Source organism: Scaptodrosophila lebanonensis, unplaced genomic scaffold (genome assembly GCF_003285725.1).
Source record: "Scaptodrosophila lebanonensis strain 11010-0011.00,11010-0021.00 unplaced genomic scaffold, SlebRS2 tig00000001-arrow-pilon, whole genome shotgun sequence".
Taxonomy (NCBI): domain Eukaryota; kingdom Metazoa; phylum Arthropoda; class Insecta; order Diptera; family Drosophilidae; genus Scaptodrosophila; species Scaptodrosophila lebanonensis.
In genome coordinates, this window is record NW_022060529.1 from 1,444,154 (window position 1) to 1,468,845 (window position 24,692).

At 41.9% G+C, this 24,692-nt stretch overlaps 3 protein-coding genes across 4 annotated transcripts in view; all 3 read left to right on the plus strand.

Annotated features, from left to right (window-relative positions):
* Nucleotides 1–13,698, plus strand: part of LOC115634511 (metabotropic glutamate receptor 2) — a 71,215-nt gene extending 57,517 nt beyond the window's left edge. Inside the window, exons 9-21 of the mRNA XM_030532278.1 lie at nt 3,842–3,984; nt 4,553–4,661; nt 5,229–5,400; nt 5,494–5,600; nt 6,094–6,243; nt 6,326–6,459; nt 7,365–7,555; nt 8,033–8,167; nt 8,272–8,434; nt 8,603–8,816; nt 9,771–9,922; nt 11,971–12,154; nt 13,227–13,698. Of these exons, the coding sequence (XP_030388138.1) occupies nt 3,842–3,984; nt 4,553–4,661; nt 5,229–5,400; nt 5,494–5,600; nt 6,094–6,243; nt 6,326–6,459; nt 7,365–7,555; nt 8,033–8,167; nt 8,272–8,434; nt 8,603–8,816; nt 9,771–9,922; nt 11,971–12,154; nt 13,227–13,696 (2,324 nt within the window). The 3' untranslated portion in view covers nt 13,697–13,698. The remainder of the gene's footprint in view (nt 1–3,841; nt 3,985–4,552; nt 4,662–5,228; nt 5,401–5,493; nt 5,601–6,093; nt 6,244–6,325; nt 6,460–7,364; nt 7,556–8,032; nt 8,168–8,271; nt 8,435–8,602; nt 8,817–9,770; nt 9,923–11,970; nt 12,155–13,226) is intronic.
* Nucleotides 13,699–16,367: 2,669 nt separating this feature from the next.
* LOC115624400 (maltase A3-like) lies at nt 16,368–18,493 on the plus strand. Of its 2 annotated transcripts, XR_003995463.1 has the most exons (4): nt 16,368–17,934; nt 17,998–18,141; nt 18,204–18,351; nt 18,417–18,493. XR_003995463.1 is itself a non-coding variant. In XM_030519133.1 (3 exons), exons 1-3 carry the CDS (start codon nt 16,376–16,378, stop codon nt 18,268–18,270), a joined length of 1,770 nt encoding a protein of 589 aa, XP_030374993.1. In that variant the 5' UTR covers nt 16,368–16,375; the 3' UTR covers nt 18,271–18,471. The 2 variants fall into 2 exon arrangements, 1 of the variants encoding a protein (XP_030374993.1); XM_030519133.1 differs by having other exon boundaries at nt 18,204–18,471.
* Nucleotides 18,494–21,297: 2,804 nt separating this feature from the next.
* Nucleotides 21,298–23,367, plus strand: LOC115621737 (maltase A1-like). Its single transcript, XM_030515471.1, has 3 exons — nt 21,298–22,865; nt 22,929–23,072; nt 23,135–23,367. The coding sequence occupies exons 1-3, from the start codon at nt 21,307–21,309 to the stop codon at nt 23,199–23,201; spliced, it is 1,770 nt and encodes a 589-aa protein (XP_030371331.1). The 5' UTR covers nt 21,298–21,306; the 3' UTR covers nt 23,202–23,367.
* The last annotated feature ends 1,325 nt before the right edge of the window (nt 23,368–24,692 follow it).

The window sequence follows — 24,692 nt, forward strand, 5'->3', positions numbered from 1 at the left end:
CAGAGCAAACATAACAATTATTGTAAATGATAAAAGAATATTTATTCTAACATCTTATTAGGCTCAAGACTAACTTAGTCACATACGAAATAAAGCGACAACTTCGCTTCTAAAGCTGCAGCATTCATATTGAACAATAAGAATGCGCAAAAATTAATGTAGGAATATCACTTGAATGTGAGATCTTTGCATCTTAAGTTTCTGCAGACCGCAAAACAGTGGTAATACAAATCAATTCCTAAAACAACAATAAGAAGGTATTTAAATCGTCAAACCAATGTAAACAGTATCAAGTGTAAATCAAAACAACAAAAGGCAACGAGCCAAAACGAAATAAATTCCAAAAGAAAAGCAAAGCGAAAGAATCTGAGAAATTCCTTCGCTGTGCTTAATTAAATAGGCAGGCTGGCAGACAGACAAACAGACGGACAGACAGACAAGCCAACAAACTCACAATACTCGCACATATGAGGAGAACTGTGAATTAAGAGGCAGAAAGCAGGGCAAGCTGCTGCCTGTGATGAAGGCCAAGCGGCACTTGAGGCAGTCACAAGCAACCTCAGGCGGACATATCGGCCCAGTGGGTGGGGAAAATCAGAGGGAGAGGCTGAGGGACAGAGTGATACTTAAATGCCTTGGCCATGTCGTAGCTCCTGTGTCTGCTTAGCATCCACCTCCTACAAAACTCGTGGCCACAACTTATCAAAATTCAAACAATAAGCAAAGAATATTTTCCTTTTGGGTCGCATCGTTGTCTGTGTCTTGGCGGCCAGTGGCCAGGACAGTCCAGCCACTTAGCTGTGTCTCCACTTTGGCGTCCTCTCTCACCATCTATATGTGTGTGTGTGTGTGTATGTGGCTATGGGGATTCATTTAATGCCAGCCCCGAGTAGAAAAGTTGCTGCATTGTATTATAGACGCTAACTGCCGAAGGCAGAAGCTGGTCAGGCACGTCGGCACGCATGGACGGGGCATTGGCATCCAAGCCACTCGCTCGACACTTGGACTCTTATGCATTGTACTATGGATAAAATGGAGGATTTATTTCACTTTTTATACCCTGTACCCGTAGGGTAAAAAGGGTATATTACTTGTAGGTCTGGGCAAAATATGCAGAAGGAAGCATCTCCGACCCCATAAAGTATACGTATTCTGAATCAGCATGACGAGGGAAATCTATCTAGACGTGTCCGTCCGTCTGTCCGTCCGTCTGTCCGTCCGTCTGTCCGTCCGTCTGTCCGTCCATCTGGATGAACGCAAGGAACTCAGAAACTATAAAAGCTAGAATAACCAAAGTTGGCATCCAGATTCTCCTAGGTCCGAAAAAGGACGAGCTTATTTTATTTTTTATTTTATTTTTCCCCCGCTACAGAATTTCGTCAATACCGACCACATTTCAAAAGCTACCCTAACCAAACTTTGCACACCGAATTTCTATATAATTATATTATGAAAAAATATATACCAATATATACATGCATAAAATTACTATATGTAAGATATGACCAATATAAATGACATGCGGGGTCATCTCATTCATGTTAGTTTGTAAATGAATTGCTCCCATTAACCACATTTTCCATGCGATCAAACCATTCAAATATATAAATTATTATCAATTATAATAATGTGATTTTGATGAATTCCGATTCCGATTTCTTGCTCACAAAATATTCATTTGGACCATTGTGCCTGTTCGTATTTCTATTTTTACGGCGTATTCTGTCTACGTCTGCTTGATTCAGCTACTTCCATTGTCATGATATTCATTGTTATGGTTGTACATCTTGGTCGTACTACAACGAGAACATCAAACTCACTTGGCTCTACTCGTATGAAAAGAGCGCGCTCCATTTTTCCTCTTTTCTCGACCTATACTATCCACCACATACTTGTACACATAATGTAGTATACACTCGCACTTCAAAACTGTTTGCTGCAGCTGTCACTTCTTATCACCACCACTGCCACATAATCATCATCATCCTCATCATCATTCACTTTGTCGTCTTTCACGTGCTGGTGGCTTTTGTTGTACCCATAATTGTGACTCGCCCAACACTTTGACAAATTTATCGATTGACTTTCATGCGGAACTCGGGAGAGAAAAAACGTTATCGGGTGCAGTAGAATCGAATGCTAAGAGTGTGCTCCTTTGTTTAGCCTGCCTCTGGGCATAGTCGGAGAACTAATGAAAAATTAATCTCCACTTCACTCGCTCCTATCGACAATTCCAAAGAAATTTACGCTTGAGAGGTATACGAGTACGTACGTGTATAGAAACCCTTTGTCATTGCTATGTTCGCAATGCTGGGGATTCAAGGTGATTTACATTTTTGTAGAAATGAGAAAAAATGTAGTAAAATTTAACTGGGCCAACGTCAACTTGAAATTGCAAAAAGCAAAAGCATGTCGGGCTGTGCATTACAAACAGACTTGGCCCGAATGCCAGCAACCTTTAATCGCGCTGCCATTTCTCAACAGCGACAACAATGCCACGCCCACGCGCCCCCCACATAGCAGCAGCGGAGACAAATGTTAAATTTAAGTAACAAAAATATCCAACACTTTGTCAATTTGATTAATCACTCAATGGCTGTCAAGCGAAATAGGCAAATGCTGCGAAATCACAATAAATATAAATAATGACGCCGGCAAATCCTTTTCTTAAAACTCCCATTCAATACGCAGCAGCTACGTTTCTGCTTTTATTATTCTTTTTATATTGATGACACTTTTATGGTAATAATCGCAGCCAATACCAGACAATGGCAGCCCACATTATTGGCCATATTATTTCGACCAAGCTAAATATGTGGCCCATGGCACCAAATGCTTTTTATGACTGTTGCTTTTATAGCTCCTGTTGTAGCTTTTCGCGTTTTGCACATCGGTTCCGGCCATTCTGAGCTATTGATTGCCTGATTAATGATCGCTTTGGTGGTAGAGAAATAATTATTTTGCAAATACATACACGAGTACATGTCATAAATGTTCTGACTTACATTCCACTTCCCAATGAAATTGAAATCAACAAAAAGACTCTCTCTTACATACGGGAGTACGTATTTTGGAAACACTGAAGTTTTTATTTCAAAATACAATCTGCAATTCAAATTGATTGAAATTTTTTGTTCTCGCTGTCGCTTAGTTGGTGCCTCAGGGCGAATGATTGACGCAGATAGCGCAGCAATGGCGTTGTCAGAGTTGGGTGTCTACTGAAAAATATCAAAAAGCTTTCACAGTAAAGCATTGCAGAGAGAGGGACCGTCGAACTCAATTATTTTTTCATTTGTGTTATGTTCAACTATTTTGTATGTAAGTTTGTATGGCAGCATATAAAAAATTTTCTAATTTAGCTCTTCGGTACCTATGTAAATCGGGCTATTGATAAATATTGTGGAATATACTCGTATGTCTAGAGATGGCCAAATCAATTTTGTTGTCCAACATCGAAATAGCACAAAAGTTTATTACCTCAGAGTTATTTACTGCTAAAAGGGTAAAAAATGGCGCAAACGATAAGTGAATATGTTCTAGCTTTGGCATAACCACAATTGACTATATTTTGAAAGACAAATAAAAATTGCATTTATAGAATCTTCTTAATAATTACATCAACTATTTTCAATTCAGACCGACTTTTCCAAAACATACACAGAATCGAAAGAATGGACTGTCACAATACAATAAACGGACTGTAAATCCGCCTAATGTACATTAAATGGAATTGATATTAATTGAAAATTTGTGCTCTTTTTTTCCAACCTTATGCTCCCTCCCGTGCGCAATGTGTCGCGCATTTGGCGAAAATTTCACTCCGCACTTGAATGGAATGCAGGCGCCATTATTTTTGGTTCCGATCAGGAAGTCCGTGAAGTGATGCGCGCCGTGCGACGCGCGAATGCAACAGGCGCCTTCTCTTGGATCGGCTCGGATGGCTGGAGTGCGCGCAATCTCGTCTCGGATGGCAATGAACCGGAGGCAAGTACAAACAATAAAAACTATTGCCACGGGGTAAGTCGGACGAGAGGGCCGATTGGTCTGTTGTGTCATCAAAATTAATGACTCGGCGCTGCTTGCCGGAAATTATGAGCTTAAATGGCGAGCAAATTTGATTAATGAATTGCCGACAGGCAAAAGTTGCTGACATCTTGAGCTGAAGTGTTGCTGGAGGTGGCGAAGACGGTGGTGGTGTTGGTGTTGGCTCTCCTGGCAGCCTTACAGCCTAACAGCCAGGCGGCGGAAGGCGTGCAATGACATGACACTAGTACAAATTTATAAATGATAGCCAGACGCGTTGAACCCCAACATTGCGGCATTTCAGTATGAACTTGTGGTCGGGGGGTGTTCCATGATGAATTATGGCTTAATTGAAATTAATTGCACGGGTCTAGGCAATGAACTGTGACGTCAACAGTTAATTGGGCGTGGCAGTCCACCACACCCACCGCAACGCATCGAGCACGTCGACTTAATTAATTTAGCCGTAGCGCCTAACTGAACTGACTAAACAAAAACCAAATATATTTATTACCCATACGCCATGTAGGTGGAGGGCACGTTATCTGTCCAGCCCCAGGCGAATCCCGTGCGCGGCTTCGAGGAATATTTCCTCAACTTAACGGTGGAGAATAATCAGCGTAATCCCTGGTTTGTGGGTAAGCATGCGAATAAATAAATTATTGCATACCAACATTTTTTCAATTACTTTGTCTATTTATTGTCATCATTTTCATACCATTATTATACATATAATACAATATATTTAACGGCACTAAATGGATTATTTCGATAGTTTCAAAACATTTTTGGAAAGAAGAATGGTAGACATGTGTGCTAGATATGTATGTGATCAGCAGCAAAGGGAATTCAATTGGTTTTTCTTTTGCTTCCGTCCAACTCAGTCACTAAGTTCAGCTTTCAAAGCATCGTCATATATTAAAATTGTGAATAAAAAATGCAACTTCTATAAAACTAATATTTTGAGGTAAAATGAAGATTATAAAACATAGGCGCAGACAAAGACATTATCTAGTCATCATGATTAAAGCTATTTAAATTTATAAAATCATAGTCTAATCAACATTAATCGTCCTGGTATCATTTCTCAAGGAAGCCATAGCTTAATTTTTGCCAGTATTTTCTACAATTATGTATGCCATAAAATATTTAACTTCTACACATTTTAATTACAAAGATAATGAATGCATTTGTTTGATTCTCAGAGTTTTGGGAGGACCACTTCCAATGCCGCTATCCAGGGAGCGCAAGCACTCCTTACAACAACTACACACGCACCTGCACAACCAAAGAGCGCCTGTCTCGGCAGAACACCGACTTCGAGGATCAGTTACAGTTCGTTAGCGATGCGGTCATGGCCTTTGCTTATGCGCTCCGGTAAGTTAACAAAATGCTGACACCGATTGCGAACACGACATTCCCACTAATGACTTTGCAATTACATACACGTATATGTTTATATCTACACAGGGATATGCATCACGATTTGTGCGGTGGCCTGCCCTCTCTCTGTGACGCCATGAAACCCACCAAAGGCGCTGATTTGCTCAAATATTTGCGTAAAGTCGAGTTTGAGGGTAAGTCAGCTGAACGTAACTGTCCTTAGGCGTCTGTGTCTGTGTGCGTCCTCGATTATATAGTACCAGTAGAAGAGTATAGTATGTATGTGTGTGTGTATGTGTGTGTGTGTGTGTGTATTTGGCGCAACTGTTGCGCAAATAATTTAAGTAGATATGCCAAGCCGTGCCCACAATGCACATTGGCAATGCTTCCAAGCGAAAAATTGACTTGCTTGTCGTCGCCATTGAACTCAATTTGAAATTCAATAAATTACACAAAAAGCCAAGGCAGAGGACCCCCGACCCGGCCCGACACCCATCGACCGCAGCCGGCACCTACGCAACTGTGGCAAATTGTCAATTTTCTGATAAAGCGGGGCTCATTGCATTAAGCAGATGATGAGGGCGGGCGCCAGCGATAGGCGTTGGGCGTTAGACGCTACGCGCTGGGCTCTGGGCGCTGGGAAAGAGTGACCTTGAGTTCATATAGAATATTTTTACCCTTTAACAGGGCTCAGTGGTGATCATTTTCGCTTTGACGGCAACGGCGACGGACCCGCAAGGTACAACATCATTCACTTCAAACAATCTCTGGCCGGACAATACCACTGGGTGAAGGTTGGCGAGTACTACGAGGGCGAGTTGCGGCTGAATATGTCGGGTAAGCTAAGAGAAATTACCATTTCCCTCGAAAGTCATTACACAAATTATTCCACCCCTCCACTATTTCTTACCCATGGCAGAGGTAAAATTCAAGCTGCTGCATCCCAAGCCACCGGAATCCGTTTGCAGTCTGCCCTGCGAGGTCGGCCAGGCCAAGAAGTATGTGGAAGGCGAAAGCTGCTGTTGGCACTGTTTCAATTGTACAACTTATCAGGTGAGTGAAACCGCACCACAATACAAGAAACAGCACCAATGGACGGGGGAAATATTCATGCCAATCGGCAAACCATCCTTTAGTGAAAATATAAGTTGATAAAATAGCCGTATATAGTGGACGGACAAGTAGCAAGAGTTGATTGAAATTCAAAAGTGATCTGGATGTGAATTGAGAAACACAAAATTTACATTAAATCAATAAGGTTTCAAGGCTTCCATTCTAAAGAATTATTCCTTCTAGATTTTTTTTAAAATCAGGATTTACCGAATTGCTTCAACTATTGCGATAACACTAGTCGTACTTGATTTGTAAGAGTGTATAGTATATTCGAGTGTATGGAACGTAAGTTCAAATATACTATATATATAAACACAATGCTGACAGTGTAGCACCATTCATGGTCGTGAATAAGAAAAAGGCAACTGAGAACATAAAATCGAAATCTGTGCATTAACAAACAGTTCAGTTCAATTCTACGAAAATATTGAAATGCAATAAACACGACATTGAGACAGTAGTAAATAAAATAGACATCTCCATTTAATCCTTAATAACGATTTATTCCTAAAGATGTGTGTTGCAATTTGCAAATTCAACTTCTTGTTAACAATTCTTGAAATGTTATCCATAGTCTAAAAATTAATAAAGCTGCAATAGAAGATATCGTTTTAATTATCACGAGTTTTTAAATGCTTAGTAATGTAGGAGGTTTCACCAAAAGATAAACGATTGTTGCACTATTGTATATTTAAAAGAAATGTCAGCTGTGAGAGATCGAGCTTGTTTCCTTTCGTTTCGATTGTTTTTTTTCCTGCATTTCTAGTTCACCTTATTTATCTTGGCTCCATATACTATGAATGCACTACTCAAAAGTTTGTGTTCCTCTCCTAAAATTCCTGCAGATACGCCACCCGGTCGATGAGACCCACTGCCTCGTCTGCCAGCTGGGCACTTTGCCAGACGCCTACAAACAGTACTGTGTGCCCATACCGGAGGTGTACCTGCGCCCAGAATCTGCCTGGGCGATCGGCGCTATGGCATTCAGTGCAACAGGCATATTGATTACGCTCTTTGTGGTGGGCGTGTTCATCAGGTGAGCAGGTTGCCTGCGGCAAACGACTTAACTTATTGGCAAGTTAAGTTGCTGCATGTGTGTGTCTGTGTGTGTGTAAGTATGTGAGTGTGAAAAGCTGGAAGTATTGGCTCGGTTTCCGGTTTCCGGTTTTCGTGTCGGCTTCTGTGTGGCTGACTGCGAAGCTGACGTAAAGTTTTGCACTCCTGCAGTACCTTGCTGTGGTCTCTTTGTAGGCGTGGCTGGGTGCTCGCTGTGCCTGTAAGCTAGCTTTGGTTACGCCCTTGCATGAAATACCGTAGCAATTAAAAAGTTTTGCGCCTTAAAAACTTTATCATGCATTTACAAAGATTTGCAGGAAAAGCTGTATTATTAATTGGTTAGCTAGGTCACTAAATTGGCAACATAAATTTATGCTAGTTGCACATTTAGAAAGAGTATTTAAAACTTTTGTTAGCTTCTACTGAGGAAATTCTCCTGTTCTATTCCACCAACTAGACACAACGACACACCCATAGTGCGTGCATCGGGACGTGAGCTAAGTTATATCCTCTTGGCTGGCATTTTTATGTGCTACGCCGTGACCTTTGCCCTCGTGCTCAAGCCAAGCAACATTGTCTGTGCCATACAACGGTAAGTGGAACAGTTCGGAATTGTCCTTAAGTGTCAACAGTGCTTTAAACTTATTTGACTGTTCATGCTTACGATTCATGCCTCACCTCTCCTTTCCATTCCAGCTTTAGCGTCGGCTTTTGCTTCACGGTTGTCTATGCGGCCCTGCTGACGAAAACGAATCGCATTGCACGCATCTTCAAGGCTGGCAAGCAGTCCGCCAAACGGCCCTCATTCATTAGCCCCAAATCACAGTTGGTCATTTGTACGTGCCTGATCAGCGTGCAGGTAAGAAGATGGAGCGAGGCTTTCAAAACTCGAATGAACAGCAGCCCTACTAGCTCTAATTGTTGTTAACGCACGCACGCGCCATTTTGTTTTATGCTACACATCTTCCTAATCACTCTCTCTCTCTCTCTCTCTCTTGCTCTGTTTTTATATCTTCCTTTCGCACAGATACTCATCAATGGTGTTTGGATGGTGATTGCGCCATCACATGCCATGCATCATCATCCTACACGCGAGGATAATTTGCTCGTATGCGACTCCTACATAGATGCCTCCTACATGATTGCGTTCTTCTATCCCATTGTCCTTATTGTAATATGTACAGTCTACGCAGTACTTACGCGGAAAATACCCGAAGCCTTTAATGAGTCGAAGCACATCGGTAAGTCAACAGCCTTCAATTAATTCATACTTGTATTTTAATATGTATTCGGTTAGATACAAGTTAGATACAAAGCACTATGGTTTAATTTGTATTCTGAACAAATCTTGTGGGTCCTTTTGAATGTTAACCAAAAAATACATATAAACACTTCAAAAGAATCTTCAAACATGTATGCGCTATATGTGCTTATACTTATATTTATCTATCCAACTAGTACTACTAGTTTTCTTTATATTCAGATCTGGAATGTTACATTTTTAATTTATTTCTGTTCGATTGTCACTTCAACCACTCGTCTTTCGACAACTTTTAAAGCAAACGGAGTTAAACTTTCGCCAGAAACTTCTCTTTGCTAAAAATACATTCATACAGGGTGCGCCATTTTTTATGTCGGTATGTAAGCATTGAATATCTTTGAAAATAAACAACCGATTTTCAAGTATGAGATATTTTTATTTAATTTGGTTCTGTACAATTTCTTGAACTGAGGTTTTCAATACTGGTCTACTCAAGTCAATCGGTTCACTAATGACAAAGTTATTCAATATTTACATATCGACATAAAAGATGGCGCACCCTGTATGTAAATAGTAGGAGCAGAGAATGAATAGACATTTAGTAAAAATTTGAGCAGAGTTGTAAAAAACAAACTATCGACTACTTGATCCTTAGATAAGGCACGCATGACAATCGCCAGCAGCATCTTGTGTGCAAATTATTTGTTGAAGGACACCCCGTTCATCGTACATTTTCTAGGAGTGAGCTTTTTCTCTTCCATGCATGTATGAACCGTAAAGCTAAGTTCATTTAACACGAAGATATTTGTGCCTAACGTGGTCGCCTTAAGATGGAAATAGAAGAGGAGAAAACCACCAATCAGTTGTCCTGCTGTTGAAACATATCCCTATCACATACATATATATTCACACTTAACCTACGTCCTGCTTTCAGGGTTCACCATGTACACCACCTGCGTTATCTGGCTGGCCTTCGTGCCACTATACTTTGGAACTGCGAATCATGTGCCGTTGCGTATAACGAGCATGTCGGTGACCATCAGTTTGTCTGCCAGTGTGACCATCGCGTGTCTGTTTTCGCCAAAGGTAAGCCGCCAACATGCAAGACGAACATTATTACATTTATTTAACAATTAATTGCTGAAACTGCGAAATGCCCGGGGAATGTGAGGGAATCACCACAACAAGGACTCAAAAGGAACTTCCACAAGAGCCACCTCCACTGCTTGCCGCTTTATTCAATAATTAATGCTCGCCTCCTTTGTCCTGACTGTACAACTCATGTCATTAATTTGGCTTTTGCAATATTTTTCATATTATTTGCGTATTCTTGTTCGCGTGTCCGCCGCAAGTCAATCTCACTTGACAGATTTTTATTAAAATGAAAGGGAAAATGTCATAAGGCGGCATTTTTTCCTGTGTGCTGAGGTTCTTGTGGTTGTTGCTGTATTCGTATGCATACTCGTACAACGTACCATGACGTTGTTTAATTAATTTTTGTTTTTTTGCGGTGCTTTGTGGCACGTCTTATACTTTTATGGTCGGTTACGTTATTCTATCGCGTGCAACATTAAAGTGTGCAATAAAACTGCTTAAGCTGCCAGTTTCTGGAACAGTTTATAATGCTCTCTATTATAAGCTATTACATGACTCAACTTCTGGCAAACTGCAAGCAAAGCTATAAGTTCACTTAATGCCGAGGTTAAATGGTGCCGTGCCGAGTGCGGGGACTGCAAACAGAGTTCACCAGCAATATAGTTGGACAGTTTCAAGATTTACTGCTTGCTGCTTGCTGGTTGCTATTTGCCTGCCCCCAAGGTGTACTTACCTTTTACAATTTTGTAGCAGCCGTTTGAGATAAGCTTGCATAACTGAAAGCGAAACTTAGTCCTAATGCAGATAAGTGTGTGTCCTCCATAAAATATAAAAAGTGGAAGCGAAATAAAAAATTACTCCCATCTTCCCGCACAAATCAAAGCATGCACTTTATTTCCTCTGATTCTTGAAGATTCGACTAAGAAACAACAACCCTTAAATGCTGTAATTGAAAAGGATATCATCAAATAAGAGGGAGTTTTAAGAATGGAAATGTTTCGCTCGGAAAGCCTCGCCTTTTAAGCTAAAGTTGATTTCAATCTATTAAAAAGTAGAGTCATTTTAAAGTTAAATCCGGAAGAGGGAAAGATTTGGTGCTATTCTCAGTTCTCCATTTCACGTTTGCAGAGCTTGTGCTATTAAACTACAAGTATTCTATATATTGGCTGTGCAGGGCGAGCAACTCAAGCCAAGAGGCCATCAGATGTCACATAATTTATGCTTAGCTGTGCACATTCGCATTCGACCATAAAAATGCAATCTACAATTGCTGTCCTAATAACAACAGCAAATACGCGTATCACAGCCCCACAACGTAATGGGTTCACTGAACTACCACAACAATGTACAGAAAGGCTTCAACGGTGGTTATGGCAAGAAATGCCCCTCCCAGTGCAGTTTGCTCGCCATATCCTTGCAACCTCACCTTTCTTGCAACACACGCCACTGTGCATCGTTGCTGGCCTCCTCGTTGTATGCCTTTGTTTGCCTGCCCTGGGGCTGTGGCTTCACTTACCGCCTTCTTGTCGGCTTGTTTGTTTGCATTTGTTGGCTGCCGTAAGAATAACAATAACAATGGCAACGGTAATGGTTACGGGAATAACAATAATAGCAACAGCAACAGCAACAGCAAAGAAAGGCGAAACAATGTCGCGTGAAAGCGGAAATAGCTCAGAGTTACGTAAGCGGCAACGTAACGCATAGTTTATTACGGGGCGGGCCGCCTGTTCGCTTGACATTTTAAGGATATAAATGCTAGCGACAGGTTGGCAATTGTTAATGATGGTGTCGGTGGCCGCGCATTGATAATGCTCATAGTTATGGATAATTACTAATTACTTGTAGCTATGGGATATACTTGTGCATAACTAACGACAACAAGCCATCTAATAATCTGGTTCGCTTAAGGTGCAACTGGGCGTATGATTGATGTTATTGTGGGAGATTATTCGTGCGAATACCAACAGCTGATGTGACCGTGCTAATTGGCAGCAGTCGTGCCTTAACCAATGTCTTGTGCTTTCCTTTCACCCCTGCAGCTCTACATAATACTCATACGCCCCGAGCGCAATGTGCGCCAGAGCATGATGCCTCCGCGCTATGGAAATATGCATCGCACGGCCGGTACCGGGCCCTCATCCATGATGGCAGCTGCGGTGGTGACAGCCGCCACTTGCGCGCAGGAGGAGAAAATACAAAAGCATATCACTCCAACAAATACAGGTAGGAACAACAAAAGACCTCTACATGCATGCGCAGTATTAAAATATTAAACGATTCAAATACTCCTTAAATTATACAGGGTGACAAAAATGAAATAGTATGAAAACCTTTGAAATCCCGGCTCAATTTTAATGGGTTAGGGCTAACAGGACTTAGACTATATAGACTAGACTACTTTATCTAGCCGAATGTAATTTTCAAATTCCAATAATTACAACAATTGCGAGAAAACAATGAACTTGACCTTTGAAATATTTGGGAGATCCTGAATACCAAGTTTGATTAATTCAGTCCTTATACTTCCTCGTCTCTTCATACAGATCAATACTGTATACCGTATACAATATATTAAGCAAGCTAATAAGTTATAGGAGGGACACAAGTAAATAATCTACAAAATAAATGTTAATCGCGTAAAGATATGTAACTCTAAACAAGAAAGGAATGCTAAAGTCGAGAAGGCTCAACTCTTAAATACCCTGTTCCACCCCACAAACAAAAATTCCAAGAATTACGGGAGTTATAGAAAATCACGAATAGGGTGGGGGGGGAGTGGGGGGTGCATCGGGAAAAATGAACAAACTCGTCCTTTCTCGGGCTCAGGATAATCTGTATACCAAGTTTGGTTATTCTAGCTCTTATACTTTCTGAGATCCTTGCGTTCATACAGACAAACGGACAGACAGACGGACAGACGGACATGGCTATATCGACTCGGTTTGTCATGCTGATCAAGAAAATATATACATTGTGGGGTCTACCACGCCTCCTTCTGTGTGTTCCATGTACACTCGCACCCTTGTACCCTTTGGGTACAGGGTCTAAAAACATATCGGAATTCCGCAAGTGAACTTTGCGTTTTAATCCCGAATACAGCAATTTCAAGCGGAGGAATCCCTTCTTACTGTTGACATAATTTCTCGCAAGCTTAAAAGAAATTAATTAAATGTTTTAGTGAACTAAATTTGCCCATACATTCGGCAGAAAGCACATGGGATTTTTTCAAATACTTAGGTATTTTCTCTCACCCTGTTCGAAGGATTCGTTAAAACAAATTGAAATGTATTTGCAGAGCACTCATTGAAAACAAAAAAGCTGTGCGAAATGGCCACACAAACGATCACAATATCGAGCATTTTCACGTCGCTTGACAGCAACGCCTATAATCAAATACCCTACGCGGATCAATATGTGCCAAACAACACGACAACTGGCACGCCCACGGCCACGGCCACGGCCACCAATGGCCAAAGTGTGGCCGCTGATGCGGACCAGCAGGTGGTGGCCAACAACAACAAAATCAATCAGCAGCAACATGGCCAGCCAGCAGCAACAGTTGCTGTCGGCCCAGGCTCGACAGCTAGCAATCATATAGCCAGCGGCAATCCCAATGCGACAGTAGCAGCGGCAGCAGCAACAACAGCCGCAGCAACAACGGCCACAGTTTGTCCTTCAGATGCAGTGCCAACTGTGGCAGCACCTGCACCTCCCTCCGACTTAAATGGAAGCCAGCGGGCGCCCGTGCTGCAAACGAATTTATAGCTAAACGCACAACAATTGCAACAACAGTTGCTCAAGGAGCAGCAGCGACAACGAGAGCGCGACGCCCAGGAGCAGCAGCAGCCGCAAAATGGCGCCAGCAATGGCAGCGACTCCGGGAGCAACGACAGCGGCACTGCCAGCGCCGGCGCCACCGCCGGTGGCACAAAGAAACGCTGCGCCATTCCAGTCTAAATACGGTATCAATACTAAGTACCCATGATTGTTGTACGTGAATGTGTAAGTAAGCTAGGATAGCAGAGAGTGAACTGGGTATCTGTCTCAAGATACTACGAAACTGTTTGTTTTAGTAGATAAAACTTCCATACGATTAGTTAGACCGGACTTTTGTGAAAGCCAGGAACACATATGAAAAGTGTTTGTTTTTTTTTTCAGTAGCCTTGCACGCCCTTTTTCTAAGCTCCTGCATTCATCAATAGTTTTCCCTCTTTGCAACGGGAATACGAGATTTTTAGTAAGCTCCTTTTTGGTTTTAAAGGCTATTTCAATTGGCATGGAAGGTAGGCAAGTTTGCAAATACGTGTTGTCGATATACAAGTAGCATTGAAATCAAAATGGCTTCCTCGTTGTAATAATGTGTAATATGGCTGTCGCAGGAATGCAAAGCAAATATTGTTTCCATCCCATAGATAATTATATATATTTTATGTTTCAGAGTTCACATTTTGGCAGTCATTTTGTTCATGTACCTTTGTATGTAGTTACCATAACTTGTTGAGTAGCACAACTTTTCAGGGTTAAATTGGTGCTGGCATTTTTAAAGTGTTAATAAGTATTTTATCTACCTCTACTTGTATTTATACCCTAATACCTTTATTTCTTGTTCCTGGTCGTCCACACTCTACAGGGCTATGAATCGTAACCTGTTTATTTACCTGTATGACAAAAGTCGTACCAAATCTTTTCCAATAGGCCCAACGAAATGGCACGGGAATGTATCGTACCCGTTTGTTCACTTCCACAACAAATGTGTAAAGAATTAAACAGTCCGTATGTCCAGTATCTGAAAATTATTCAAGCCCATAGGTCGCAATTTTCTTTGTTCATTAGAACAACATTAGGGTCCTGGACTATTTAACATACGAATACACGGCGCGGCTCCGGTAACAGGTCTGATATGTGTGATCGGGGCTATAGCTGCAGAAAAGTAACCAAAAAGAAAAAATGTGATATTATTTCAAAAATGTAATTCGAAGATTTGTATTAAATGGAAATATAATAGTATAACTTATAATAGTGTTGCAAAACGCATTTAAATTTTGTAATAGCTGTATAAACTACATATACTTGTAAACTTAATCTAAGGGTGGCGTGATTATGTTGCAAAGGGGCTTATCTGTCTATTGATTTTGGTAGTGGGGTGGCATGTTCTGGGGCAGTTATAGGTGTGGTAGTATGGTGTGTGTTGTGTCGAGCCCCCTTGCAATATAGCGGCGAATATGTGCAAAAACAATTGAATTTATTGTGTTGTTTGAGCCCAGCAACACGGTAGATTTAATTGTTGTACACAACAAATACATACGGTAATATTTGAAGCTGCAGTTTTTATTATAATTGTTTTTACATAATTCAAAACAGTTAATACGATTATTGCAACCACTCAACAAATTGTAAGTAACATTCAATAAAGCGTTAATGTTAAGTATTTGTAACAACTACAAAAAATAAAAAGAAACAAAGTCCTAAAAGGTAATGGAAATTGCAGGCTTGCCAACTTAAGGAAATGAGTTTCAAAATCAAATCTAAAATGCAGTGATAAAGATAGTTAAAAAATGCGTGTACATAATAAAGGATAATTGCGTTAAGAAAAGAAGCAAACATTCTAGCCAAATATTGAACGTTCATAAATAGTTGCTAAATGCTTATATACTACTTATTTATCTCTCGAATGTGTGTTAAATGTAAATAAAAATACGGTTACCATTGTATGTAATTAAATATGTAATTTCTGTATTGAGTAATTTAATGCCATAAGCTCGTATTTGAATATTTAAATGTGTGTCTATAAGAACTAACATAAATAGTAACTTAAGTTGTGCAAATTAAACAAATACAGCTAGATGTTGTTAATTGGCGTACATTTACAAACTTACGAAATACAGCAAACGTAAAACAAAGCTAACAATAAATTAAAACGTATGAATACAAATGTATATCTGTATGCAATTTTCAACTGAAGGACCTAATTGAAACCATATTCGAGGTAAGTTTTACAACCCTTTGTATTCTTCTCATCCTCCTCTCATACAAGGCACTTACGTCGCCGATCTTTCGACTTAGAAGGATCTAATTCAACTCAAAACACGATGACCTCTAAAATAAGATAAGATTAATTCAGAAGTTATGTAAGGAAACTTTCCTAGAGACACTCTACTACAGGTGGCAGTATTGACAACCCGTGCTACCAAACCTACTGCTTTCAAAACAACTTCAAGCGACACTACCCTCCTTGATATTTCCTCCTATCTGCATGTGCGATTAGTTTCTTTAACGCCCACTCTTGAATAACTGGCACTTTTGAATAGAATACACAAAACGCTACAAGGTACTCGATGCGGCTATCTGTTAAGCCTCTATAATGGTCGAGTAAACTTATTTCTGTGCATATATAAGACCCATTTCTACGTATTGCCGGACAGTACTTTAACAAAACTAGACAAGATGAAACGTTCGCAGCTTTTAGCGCTTGTGCTCTGCCTTGGCTTGTGCAGGATACAGGCCTGCCAGGACAAGGCTGAGGCCGCCAGCGTCTCAAAGGACTGGTGGGAAACTGCGCAATTCTATCAGATATATCCGCGCTCCTTTATGGACTCTGATGGCGACGGCATAGGTGATCTGAACGGCATCACCTCGAAACTCGAATATCTCAAGGATATTGGTGTTACAGCGGCTTGGCTGTCGCCCATCTTTACCTCGCCAATGGCAGACTTTGGATATGACATATCTGACTTTTTTGACATTCAACCTGAATATGGAACACTTGACGACTTCCGTGCGCTTATCAAGAAAGCCAATGAGCTAGACCTCAAAATAATACTGGACTTTGTGCCCAATCATTCGAGTGATGAGAATGTGTGGTTCCAGAAGTCTGTAAAACGTGAGAAGGGCTATGAGGACTTCTATGTGTGGCACGATGGAAAGCGGAATGCTGAGACGGGTGAGCGCGAACCACCATCGAATTGGCTTCAGGCCTTCCGTGGCAGTGCCTGGGAGTGGAATGAAGAGCGTCAGCAATACTATTTGCACCAATTTGCGGTAAAACAACCAGATCTGAACTACCGCAACCCTGCTGTTGTGGAGCAAATGAAGCGCGTACTGCGCTACTGGCTCAACGAGGGCGTGGCCGGTTTCCGTTGTGATGCCGTGCCAGTTATATTTGAAATAGAACCCGATGAAAACGGTCAGTACCTCGACGAGGAGTTGAGTGGCTTGACCGACGACAAAGACAATCGCAACTACCTGAAGTCCGAGTTGATTGAGAACCGTCCAGAAAACATCGAAATGGTTTATCAGTGGCGTCAGGTGATGGATGACTATGAGCGTATCCATGGCGGCTACACACGCGTGCTTCTCATCGAAACTTATGCTCCCCCGGACTACACCATGCAGTTCTACGGCAATAGGACTGTGAAGGGTGCTCATTTGCCCTTCAACTTTAATCTGATTACAGAACTGGCCAACAACAGCGTCTCGGCGTCCTCAATTAAAACGGCTGTATATAATTGGCTATCAAATCTACCAGCTGGACGTACCTCCAACTGGGTGATAGGAAATCACGACCAGCGTCGTGCTGCTAGCCGATATGGCGTGGCTAATACGGATGCCATGAACATGTTGGTCATGGTTCTGCCGGGTGCAAGTGTCACCTACCAGGGTGAAGAGCTGGGCATGACAGACGGCGTAATTAGCTGGGAGGATACTGTGGATCCTGCTGCCTGCAATTCGAATAAGGATATCTTCGAGCAGTTCACGAGAGATCCATCACGCACGCCTTTCCAATGGACGGATGGTACCAATGCTGGCTTTTCCACAGGTGCCAAGACTTGGTTGCCCTTGGCTGACGATTATAAGACGGCGAATGTGCAAACCGAGTCCTCGGATTCCCGCTCCCATTTGAAAGTCTACAAAGCTATGGTGGCGCTGCGCAAAGAGTCCAAGACTCTGCAATATGGTTCCATTAAATATGCTGCGTTGTCTGACGATGTGTTTGTAGTCAAGCGGTAAGTAGAAGATTCCTTCCTTATCAGAAGCATTCCTTATCCCTCTCACTGTCTTAAAACCAGCTTCCTTGCTGGCTCTCCTAGCATCGTCTATGTCGGCAATATTGGCTCCTCTACTGCCACTGTTGATCTCTCCACTTTCGATGTCTCCCTGCCCGAAAGTTTGACTCTAAAAGTTAGCAATGTAGCATCCACAAAGACAGAGAAGTAAGTGTTAGAGCGTGTTTTCCGCACTTCAACTATTCAATCCAACTATTCCTCGTCTTTAGCTCCAACTTGAAGATCACTGGACTTAGTCTGGCTGCTGGCGAAGCTTTGGTGCTGAATACCTCCTAAGGATTCTGGTGTCGGAGCTGGCGGCAAAAAGAAATGATGCGTCATCGATATCGATTATAAGTACATATTAATGTTATATGTGTAAGTAACCTAGGGTAGTTCAGAGTGTACCTGTGTCAAGATACTAAGAAACTGTCTATTAATAGATACAACTTTTGTGAAGGCCATGAACAAATAAAAATAGTGCTATGATTTTCAGCAGCTTTGCATCCTCTTGTCTTAATATTAAGCTGTTTGCTTTTTGCAACGAAATTAATGACATTTTTGGTAAGTTCCATTTGGTTTCAGAAAATAGTAGATTGGCTGCCTCGCCTCTAAAGGATGTAGGACTGCCCATTTGCATCCGGATTGTGTCTATAAGTGGCTGTCTGTGAAGTACAGGGTTCAGCCAAAGTGTCAACAACAGCATTGCGAGAAGTAAGCAAGCTTTTTAAACGTAAACAAAAATCAGCTGTCCAATTTTTGTTTCTTCGGTTAAAGTTTATATGAACTTCGATGCATTTCGTGTATCCATACACCAGGCGAACATAAATGAACAGCAAGTAAGCAACCCAGCAGCGAATCCAAAGATGAATGTAAACAAAAATCGAATTGTGAACAAATTGGGGCTCTCCCATTGGCTGCATATCAAATGTAAGCAAACGCAATCCTTACGGTGCATTGCAAAAAGAAAACAAAAAATGCATCGAATGTAAACAAAAATCAGCTGTCCGAAATTTAATAAATAAGCAAGTCATTCGCCTGCTGCTCGTTATGTTCTCCTGGTAGACAAAAGTGGCGCAGTTGTTAAAATCCCCACTTGGATTTAGGTTTTTATAGCCTGTACCCAAAGGGTAAAATGCTATACTAATTTTGTGCGAAGTATATATATTCTTGATCAGGATGACAAGCCGTCTGTCCGTCCGTCTGTATGAGCGCAAGGATCTCAGAAGGTACAAGAGCTAGAATAACCAAACTCGGTATCCAGATTCCCATAAGCCCTAGGCAGATCAAGTTTATTTTTTATAGCCTGTACCCAAAGGGTGAAAGGCTATACTAGTTTTGTGCGAACTCTTTTCTTGTTTTTATACCGTGTACCCGTAGGGTAAAAAGGTATATTAGGTTTGTGCAACGCAGGAAATGTGTATTTAGGAAATTTCCTGCTTCCCCCCTCACCATCGCAATCACTGATTTCCCATAACTCCCGAATTTCTGGAATTTTTGCTTATGTGTCTGTATGCTAAGTTTAATTATCATAGGCAGATTTATCAGGAAGTTATAGCCATACATATATATAATATTTGGCCAAGCGCTTCTCGCAGCTGTTGTTGTTAGTGCTGCTTTGGTTCAACATTGTGCTGCATGCATGCTCGCACGGACACGAATAGACACGCATAGGCACGCGTAAACTCACATATACACAATTGCTATGTAAATGTCTAAATATACACCCTTTATGTGAGTTCGAATACCAAGTGTGGCACATTTTTTTTTTTAATTATCTTTATTTTTAACATTTCTATCATTTTTCTGTACATATGTACACAGTATTTCAAAGTCGGGACACCCGACTTTAGCTTTTCTACTTGTTATCCTTCGAACCACCACATGGTGCGGAATGTCCCTAAAGAGCGGAAGCTAAACGCGCGCAGGCAAATTATTGTTTATTACGTTAAGGAATATGTGTGTCCAAGGTGTTATTCGCTTTTTGGAACAGCAATGTGACACATTCATCAGCGCCTTTATGAATTACTTTTGTGGTGGTGAAGAGCGTGTGCCGCCCCAGGAGTTCATTAGTCCGGCCACGCACAGTCTCCAAACAGGAACAGGCGTTAAGCAGAACATGGCCCGAACCAGATCGGCAGTAGTCTTGGACTACTTGTATTACCCGGCGAACCCACCTGATATTTGTAGGCCTCAAAAGCCACGACACTTAAGCGATTGCGGATTGTCTAAAAGGGATCCAATATCTTAGCCATTTCACCAATTTGTATGTGCACGCCAATCAAGTGCGGCATATCGAAATAAATATCGAATTTTGTGATCGCAAAAGCTGAAGATCTGGTTGCGGATGAAGCTGAGCACACCCGGCTCCTTCCAGTAGATGAGACAATGAACGGCAATGGGAATGTTGATACGAGCATATATAAGGCAGATATTGGCATTTATAGCTTGTGGAACGACCTCGACCTCCACAGAGCCAGGCAGTAATGGTTAATCGAAACCACATTGAGCACTCTTTGCTGATTTAATCATATTATTTATTCGAGGTAATTTTCACGTATAATTCGAGTGCCCTCCTCTCCTCCAAAGCACTTAACTGAAGCTGTTTAGCTGTTTTTTTTTCGCTTAAATAAAAAACATTGCCACCCACCGAACTTCCCACTTAGCTGAAGCCACTCTAAGCACCTATAGCTGATTAAATCTTCTTCTTACATATACAAATTATTAACTATCTGGCGTTAAAAGTATTGAACTGACAGCTATACAATTTTTCCACAATCATGAAAGCAGTGCTTTAGAAAAACATACATATTTGTCAGCAGCTACTTTAGTCAAGTGGTTGATAAGAAGGAAAAATATCCTGAATATGAGCAAATCCCAAGAATTATAATTTCTTGGTATGGTAAATGCTCGACGAGATGTTGGGTCAAATGTCCAATGATTACAATTCATGTGCAATTTAAAAAAAAAAACCTATTACACAAAATAAGCCAAACATCATGCCTAATAATTTAATGGCAAATCTTTTTTGAACAAAGATGCCGAAGGTGCCGTATTTGTAAAATGTTTACATAACCAATGCTACCAAATAATTCCAGTTCCCTTCTGTGCTACTTGCCGCAATTTGTACGATGTATAGTATGAGCGATAAGTTCCTCAAGTATGTACATACTAATGAAAAAGTGTCACTTTTGATAGCACAATCACATAAAAACCCTACAAGGTACTCGATGCGACTATCTGTAAGGCCTCGTCGAGTAAACTCATTTCTGTGCATATAAAAGACCCATTTCTGCGTATTGCCGGACAGTACTTTAACAAAACTAGACTAAGATGAAACGTTCGCAGCTGTTAGCGCTTGTGCTCTGCCTTGGCTTGTGCAGGATACAGGCCTGCCAGGACAAGGCTGAGGCCGCCAGCGTCTCAAAGGACTGGTGGGAAACTGCGCAATTCTATCAGATATATCCGCGCTCCTTTATGGACTCTGATGGCGACGGCATAGGTGATCTGAACGGCATCACCTCGAAACTCGAATATCTCAAGGATATTGGTGTTACAGCGGCTTGGCTGTCGCCCATCTTTACCTCGCCAATGGCAGACTTTGGATATGACATATCTGACTTTTTTGACATTCAACCTGAATATGGAACACTTGACGACTTTCGCGCGCTTATCAAGAAAGCCAATGAGCTAGACCTCAAAATAATACTGGACTTTGTGCCCAATCATTCGAGTGATGAGAATGTGTGGTTCCAGAAGTCTGTAAAACGTGAGAAGGGCTATGAGGACTTCTATGTGTGGCACGATGGAAAGCTGAATGCTGAGACGGGTGAGCGCGAACCACCATCGAATTGGCTTTCAATATTCCGTGGAGGTGCCTGGGAGTGGAATGAAGAGCGTCAGCAGTACTATTTGCACCAATTTGTGATCAAACAACCAGATCTAAACTACCGCAACCCTGCTGTTGTGGAGCAAATGAAGCGCGTACTGCGCTACTGGCTCAACGAGGGCGTGGCCGGTTTCCGTTGTGATGCCTTGCCAGTACTCTTTGAAGTAGAGCCGGATGAAAACGGTCAGTACCCCGACGAAGCGGTGAGTGGTCAGACAGACGACAAAGACAATCGCATCTATTTGAAGACTGAGTTTGTTGAGAACCAACCAGAAACCATCGACATGGTTTATCAGTGGCGTCAGGTGATGGATGATCATAAGCGCATCTATGGCGGCGAATCACGTATCCTTCTCATCGAAACCTATGCTGTTCCGGAATTTTCCATGCAGTTCTTCGGCAATAGGACTGTGGAGGGTGCTCATTTGCCCTTCAACTTTAATCTGATTACCGAACTGGCCAACAACGGCGTCTCGGCGTCTTCAATTAAAACGGCTGTATATAATTGGCTATCAAATCTACCAGCTGGACGTACCTCCAACTGGGTGATAGGAAATCACGACCAGCGTCGTGCTGCTAGCCGATATGGCGTGGCTAATACGGATGCCATGAACATGTTGGTCATGGTTCTGCCGGGTGCAAGTGTCACCTACCAGGGTGAAGAGCTGGGCATGACAGACGGCGTAATTAGCTGGGAGGATACTGTGGATCCTGCTGCCTGCAATTCGAATAAGGATATCTTCGAGCAGTTCACGAGAGATCCATCACGCACGCCTTTCCAATGGACGGATGGTACCAATGCTGGCTTTTCCACAGGTGCCAAGACTTGGTTGCCCTTGGCTGACGATTATAAGACGGCGAATGTGCAAACCGAGTCCTCGGAAGCCCGCTCCCATTTGAAAGTCTACAAAGCTATGGTGGCGCTGCGCAAAGAGTCCAAGACTCTGCAATATGGTTCCATTAAATATGCTGCGTTGTCTGACGATGTGTTTGTAGTCAAGCGGTAAGTAGAAGATTCCTTCCTTATCAGAAGCATTCCTTATCCCTCTCACTGTCTTAAAACCAGCTTCCTTGCTGGCTCTCCTAGCATCGTCTATGTCGCCAATATTGGCTCCTCTACTGCCACTGTTGATCTCTCCACTTTCGATGTCTCCCTGCCCGAAAGTTTGGCTCTAAAAGTTAGCAATGTAGCATCCACAAAGACAGAGAAGTAAGTGTTAGAGCGTGTTTTCCGCACTTCAACTATTCAATCCAACTATTCCTCGTCTTTAGCTCCAACTTGAAGATCACTGGACTTAGTCTGGCTGCTGGCGAAGCTTTGGTGTTGAGTACCACCTAAGGATTGTAATGTTTGATTTAATTTTAATGCTTAACAATTAAATTTCCCTTGGAGCCCCTCCCCTCTTTGTGAAAATACCCAACGCACTCATGCTTGGCTTTTTCCTTTGGCTCAAAGCAAATACTTTGCGGCTTGCATAAATAAACAAATAAACAAACAAACGAAACTCTCAACCGTCTGCCTACACAGACACACACACACACACACCCATCCACCCAAACACATATTCATGCACACGTACGTGTACTTGTCTTATCTGCTTGGTTGAAGTGCTCGATTCCAATCCCGACCCACTCGTGGAATCTCCCCAAAGACGAACTGGGCCAGGTTCGTCATTTAAAGTGTTTGCACTCAAATTAAAGTCAAGCAGAGCTCAGAAGGCACACATTTTTCGTTTGCGGGTAAAAAACTGGCGGAAAAGTCGAGGATGTGTTACACAAAGTAAATACGGACACGTACACGTACTCTGGTTTGTCGGGCCTGTCGGGTAGGCAAGACACCCACACACCAGCGGTCCCTAGCGCCTTTGATGTTTTAAAAGGAATGCAGCACATTTCGAGGGTTCCGCGACGTGAGCTGGCATGTGCGAGCATGTGGACATATGAAGGCGAATCTTCAATTAAGTTGTAAATAATTAAATTGCGTTTGCTTATGTTAATTGCCTGCAACACACACTCGAATTGCGCATACGCCACGGTGGCTGGTTGACACCATTACTGAAATCTCTGTGTTATTCTAGCATTACATAGTTGAGATGGTTTGCACACGATTAGAGTTAAGAGCATTTAAGCTACACGCAGGCAGAACAGCAAGGAAACAACCATACAGACTAAAAGACTGGCTGGCAGGCAGGTAGGAAAGCGGATAGAAGGCTGAAAAGACGACATCAGGCAGTATTATAATGCAGGCACACGACATTGCAGGACCAGGCGCCTCTGCCACAAGCCGCACTCAGACGTGCCCCACTAACGAGAACCGCTCAACGATGTTTTGTCTGCTTCTCTGATTTTTGCACCTGTTTGGATTTTGACGCGAGATTGAGGAGGCTGCCACGCACCACAAGCCGAGCGCTGCATGTGGCTGGTTACAACAACACTAGAGCTGACACAAACAGCACCAAGTGGAGAGGCAGTGAACCAGATGTGCGGTCGCCTTGGCCCTTAATGCCTGCTGCCGCTTACTTAAATGCCGTTAAGTGTTTATTTGTCTCGAGTGGCTTTAAATGTTCATTAACAACAAAGGTGGGAAAGCCAGAGGACTGCCAGAGCGTATCCTTTAAACACGAAAGCAAGCCACTGGATAATTTTCGATTTTGTATATAATGTGCAGCCGCCCATGAAATAGTGAAACAGTGGTACGAAAGTGAATATTCATTGGTCGCATCGCAGTTTTTATTTCTGTACAATATTTTGTAGCTTATAGCTACGTTATAAAATATATTTATAATTCTGATCTGTTCTCTATTAATAATTATGTCATTATTCCTTATAT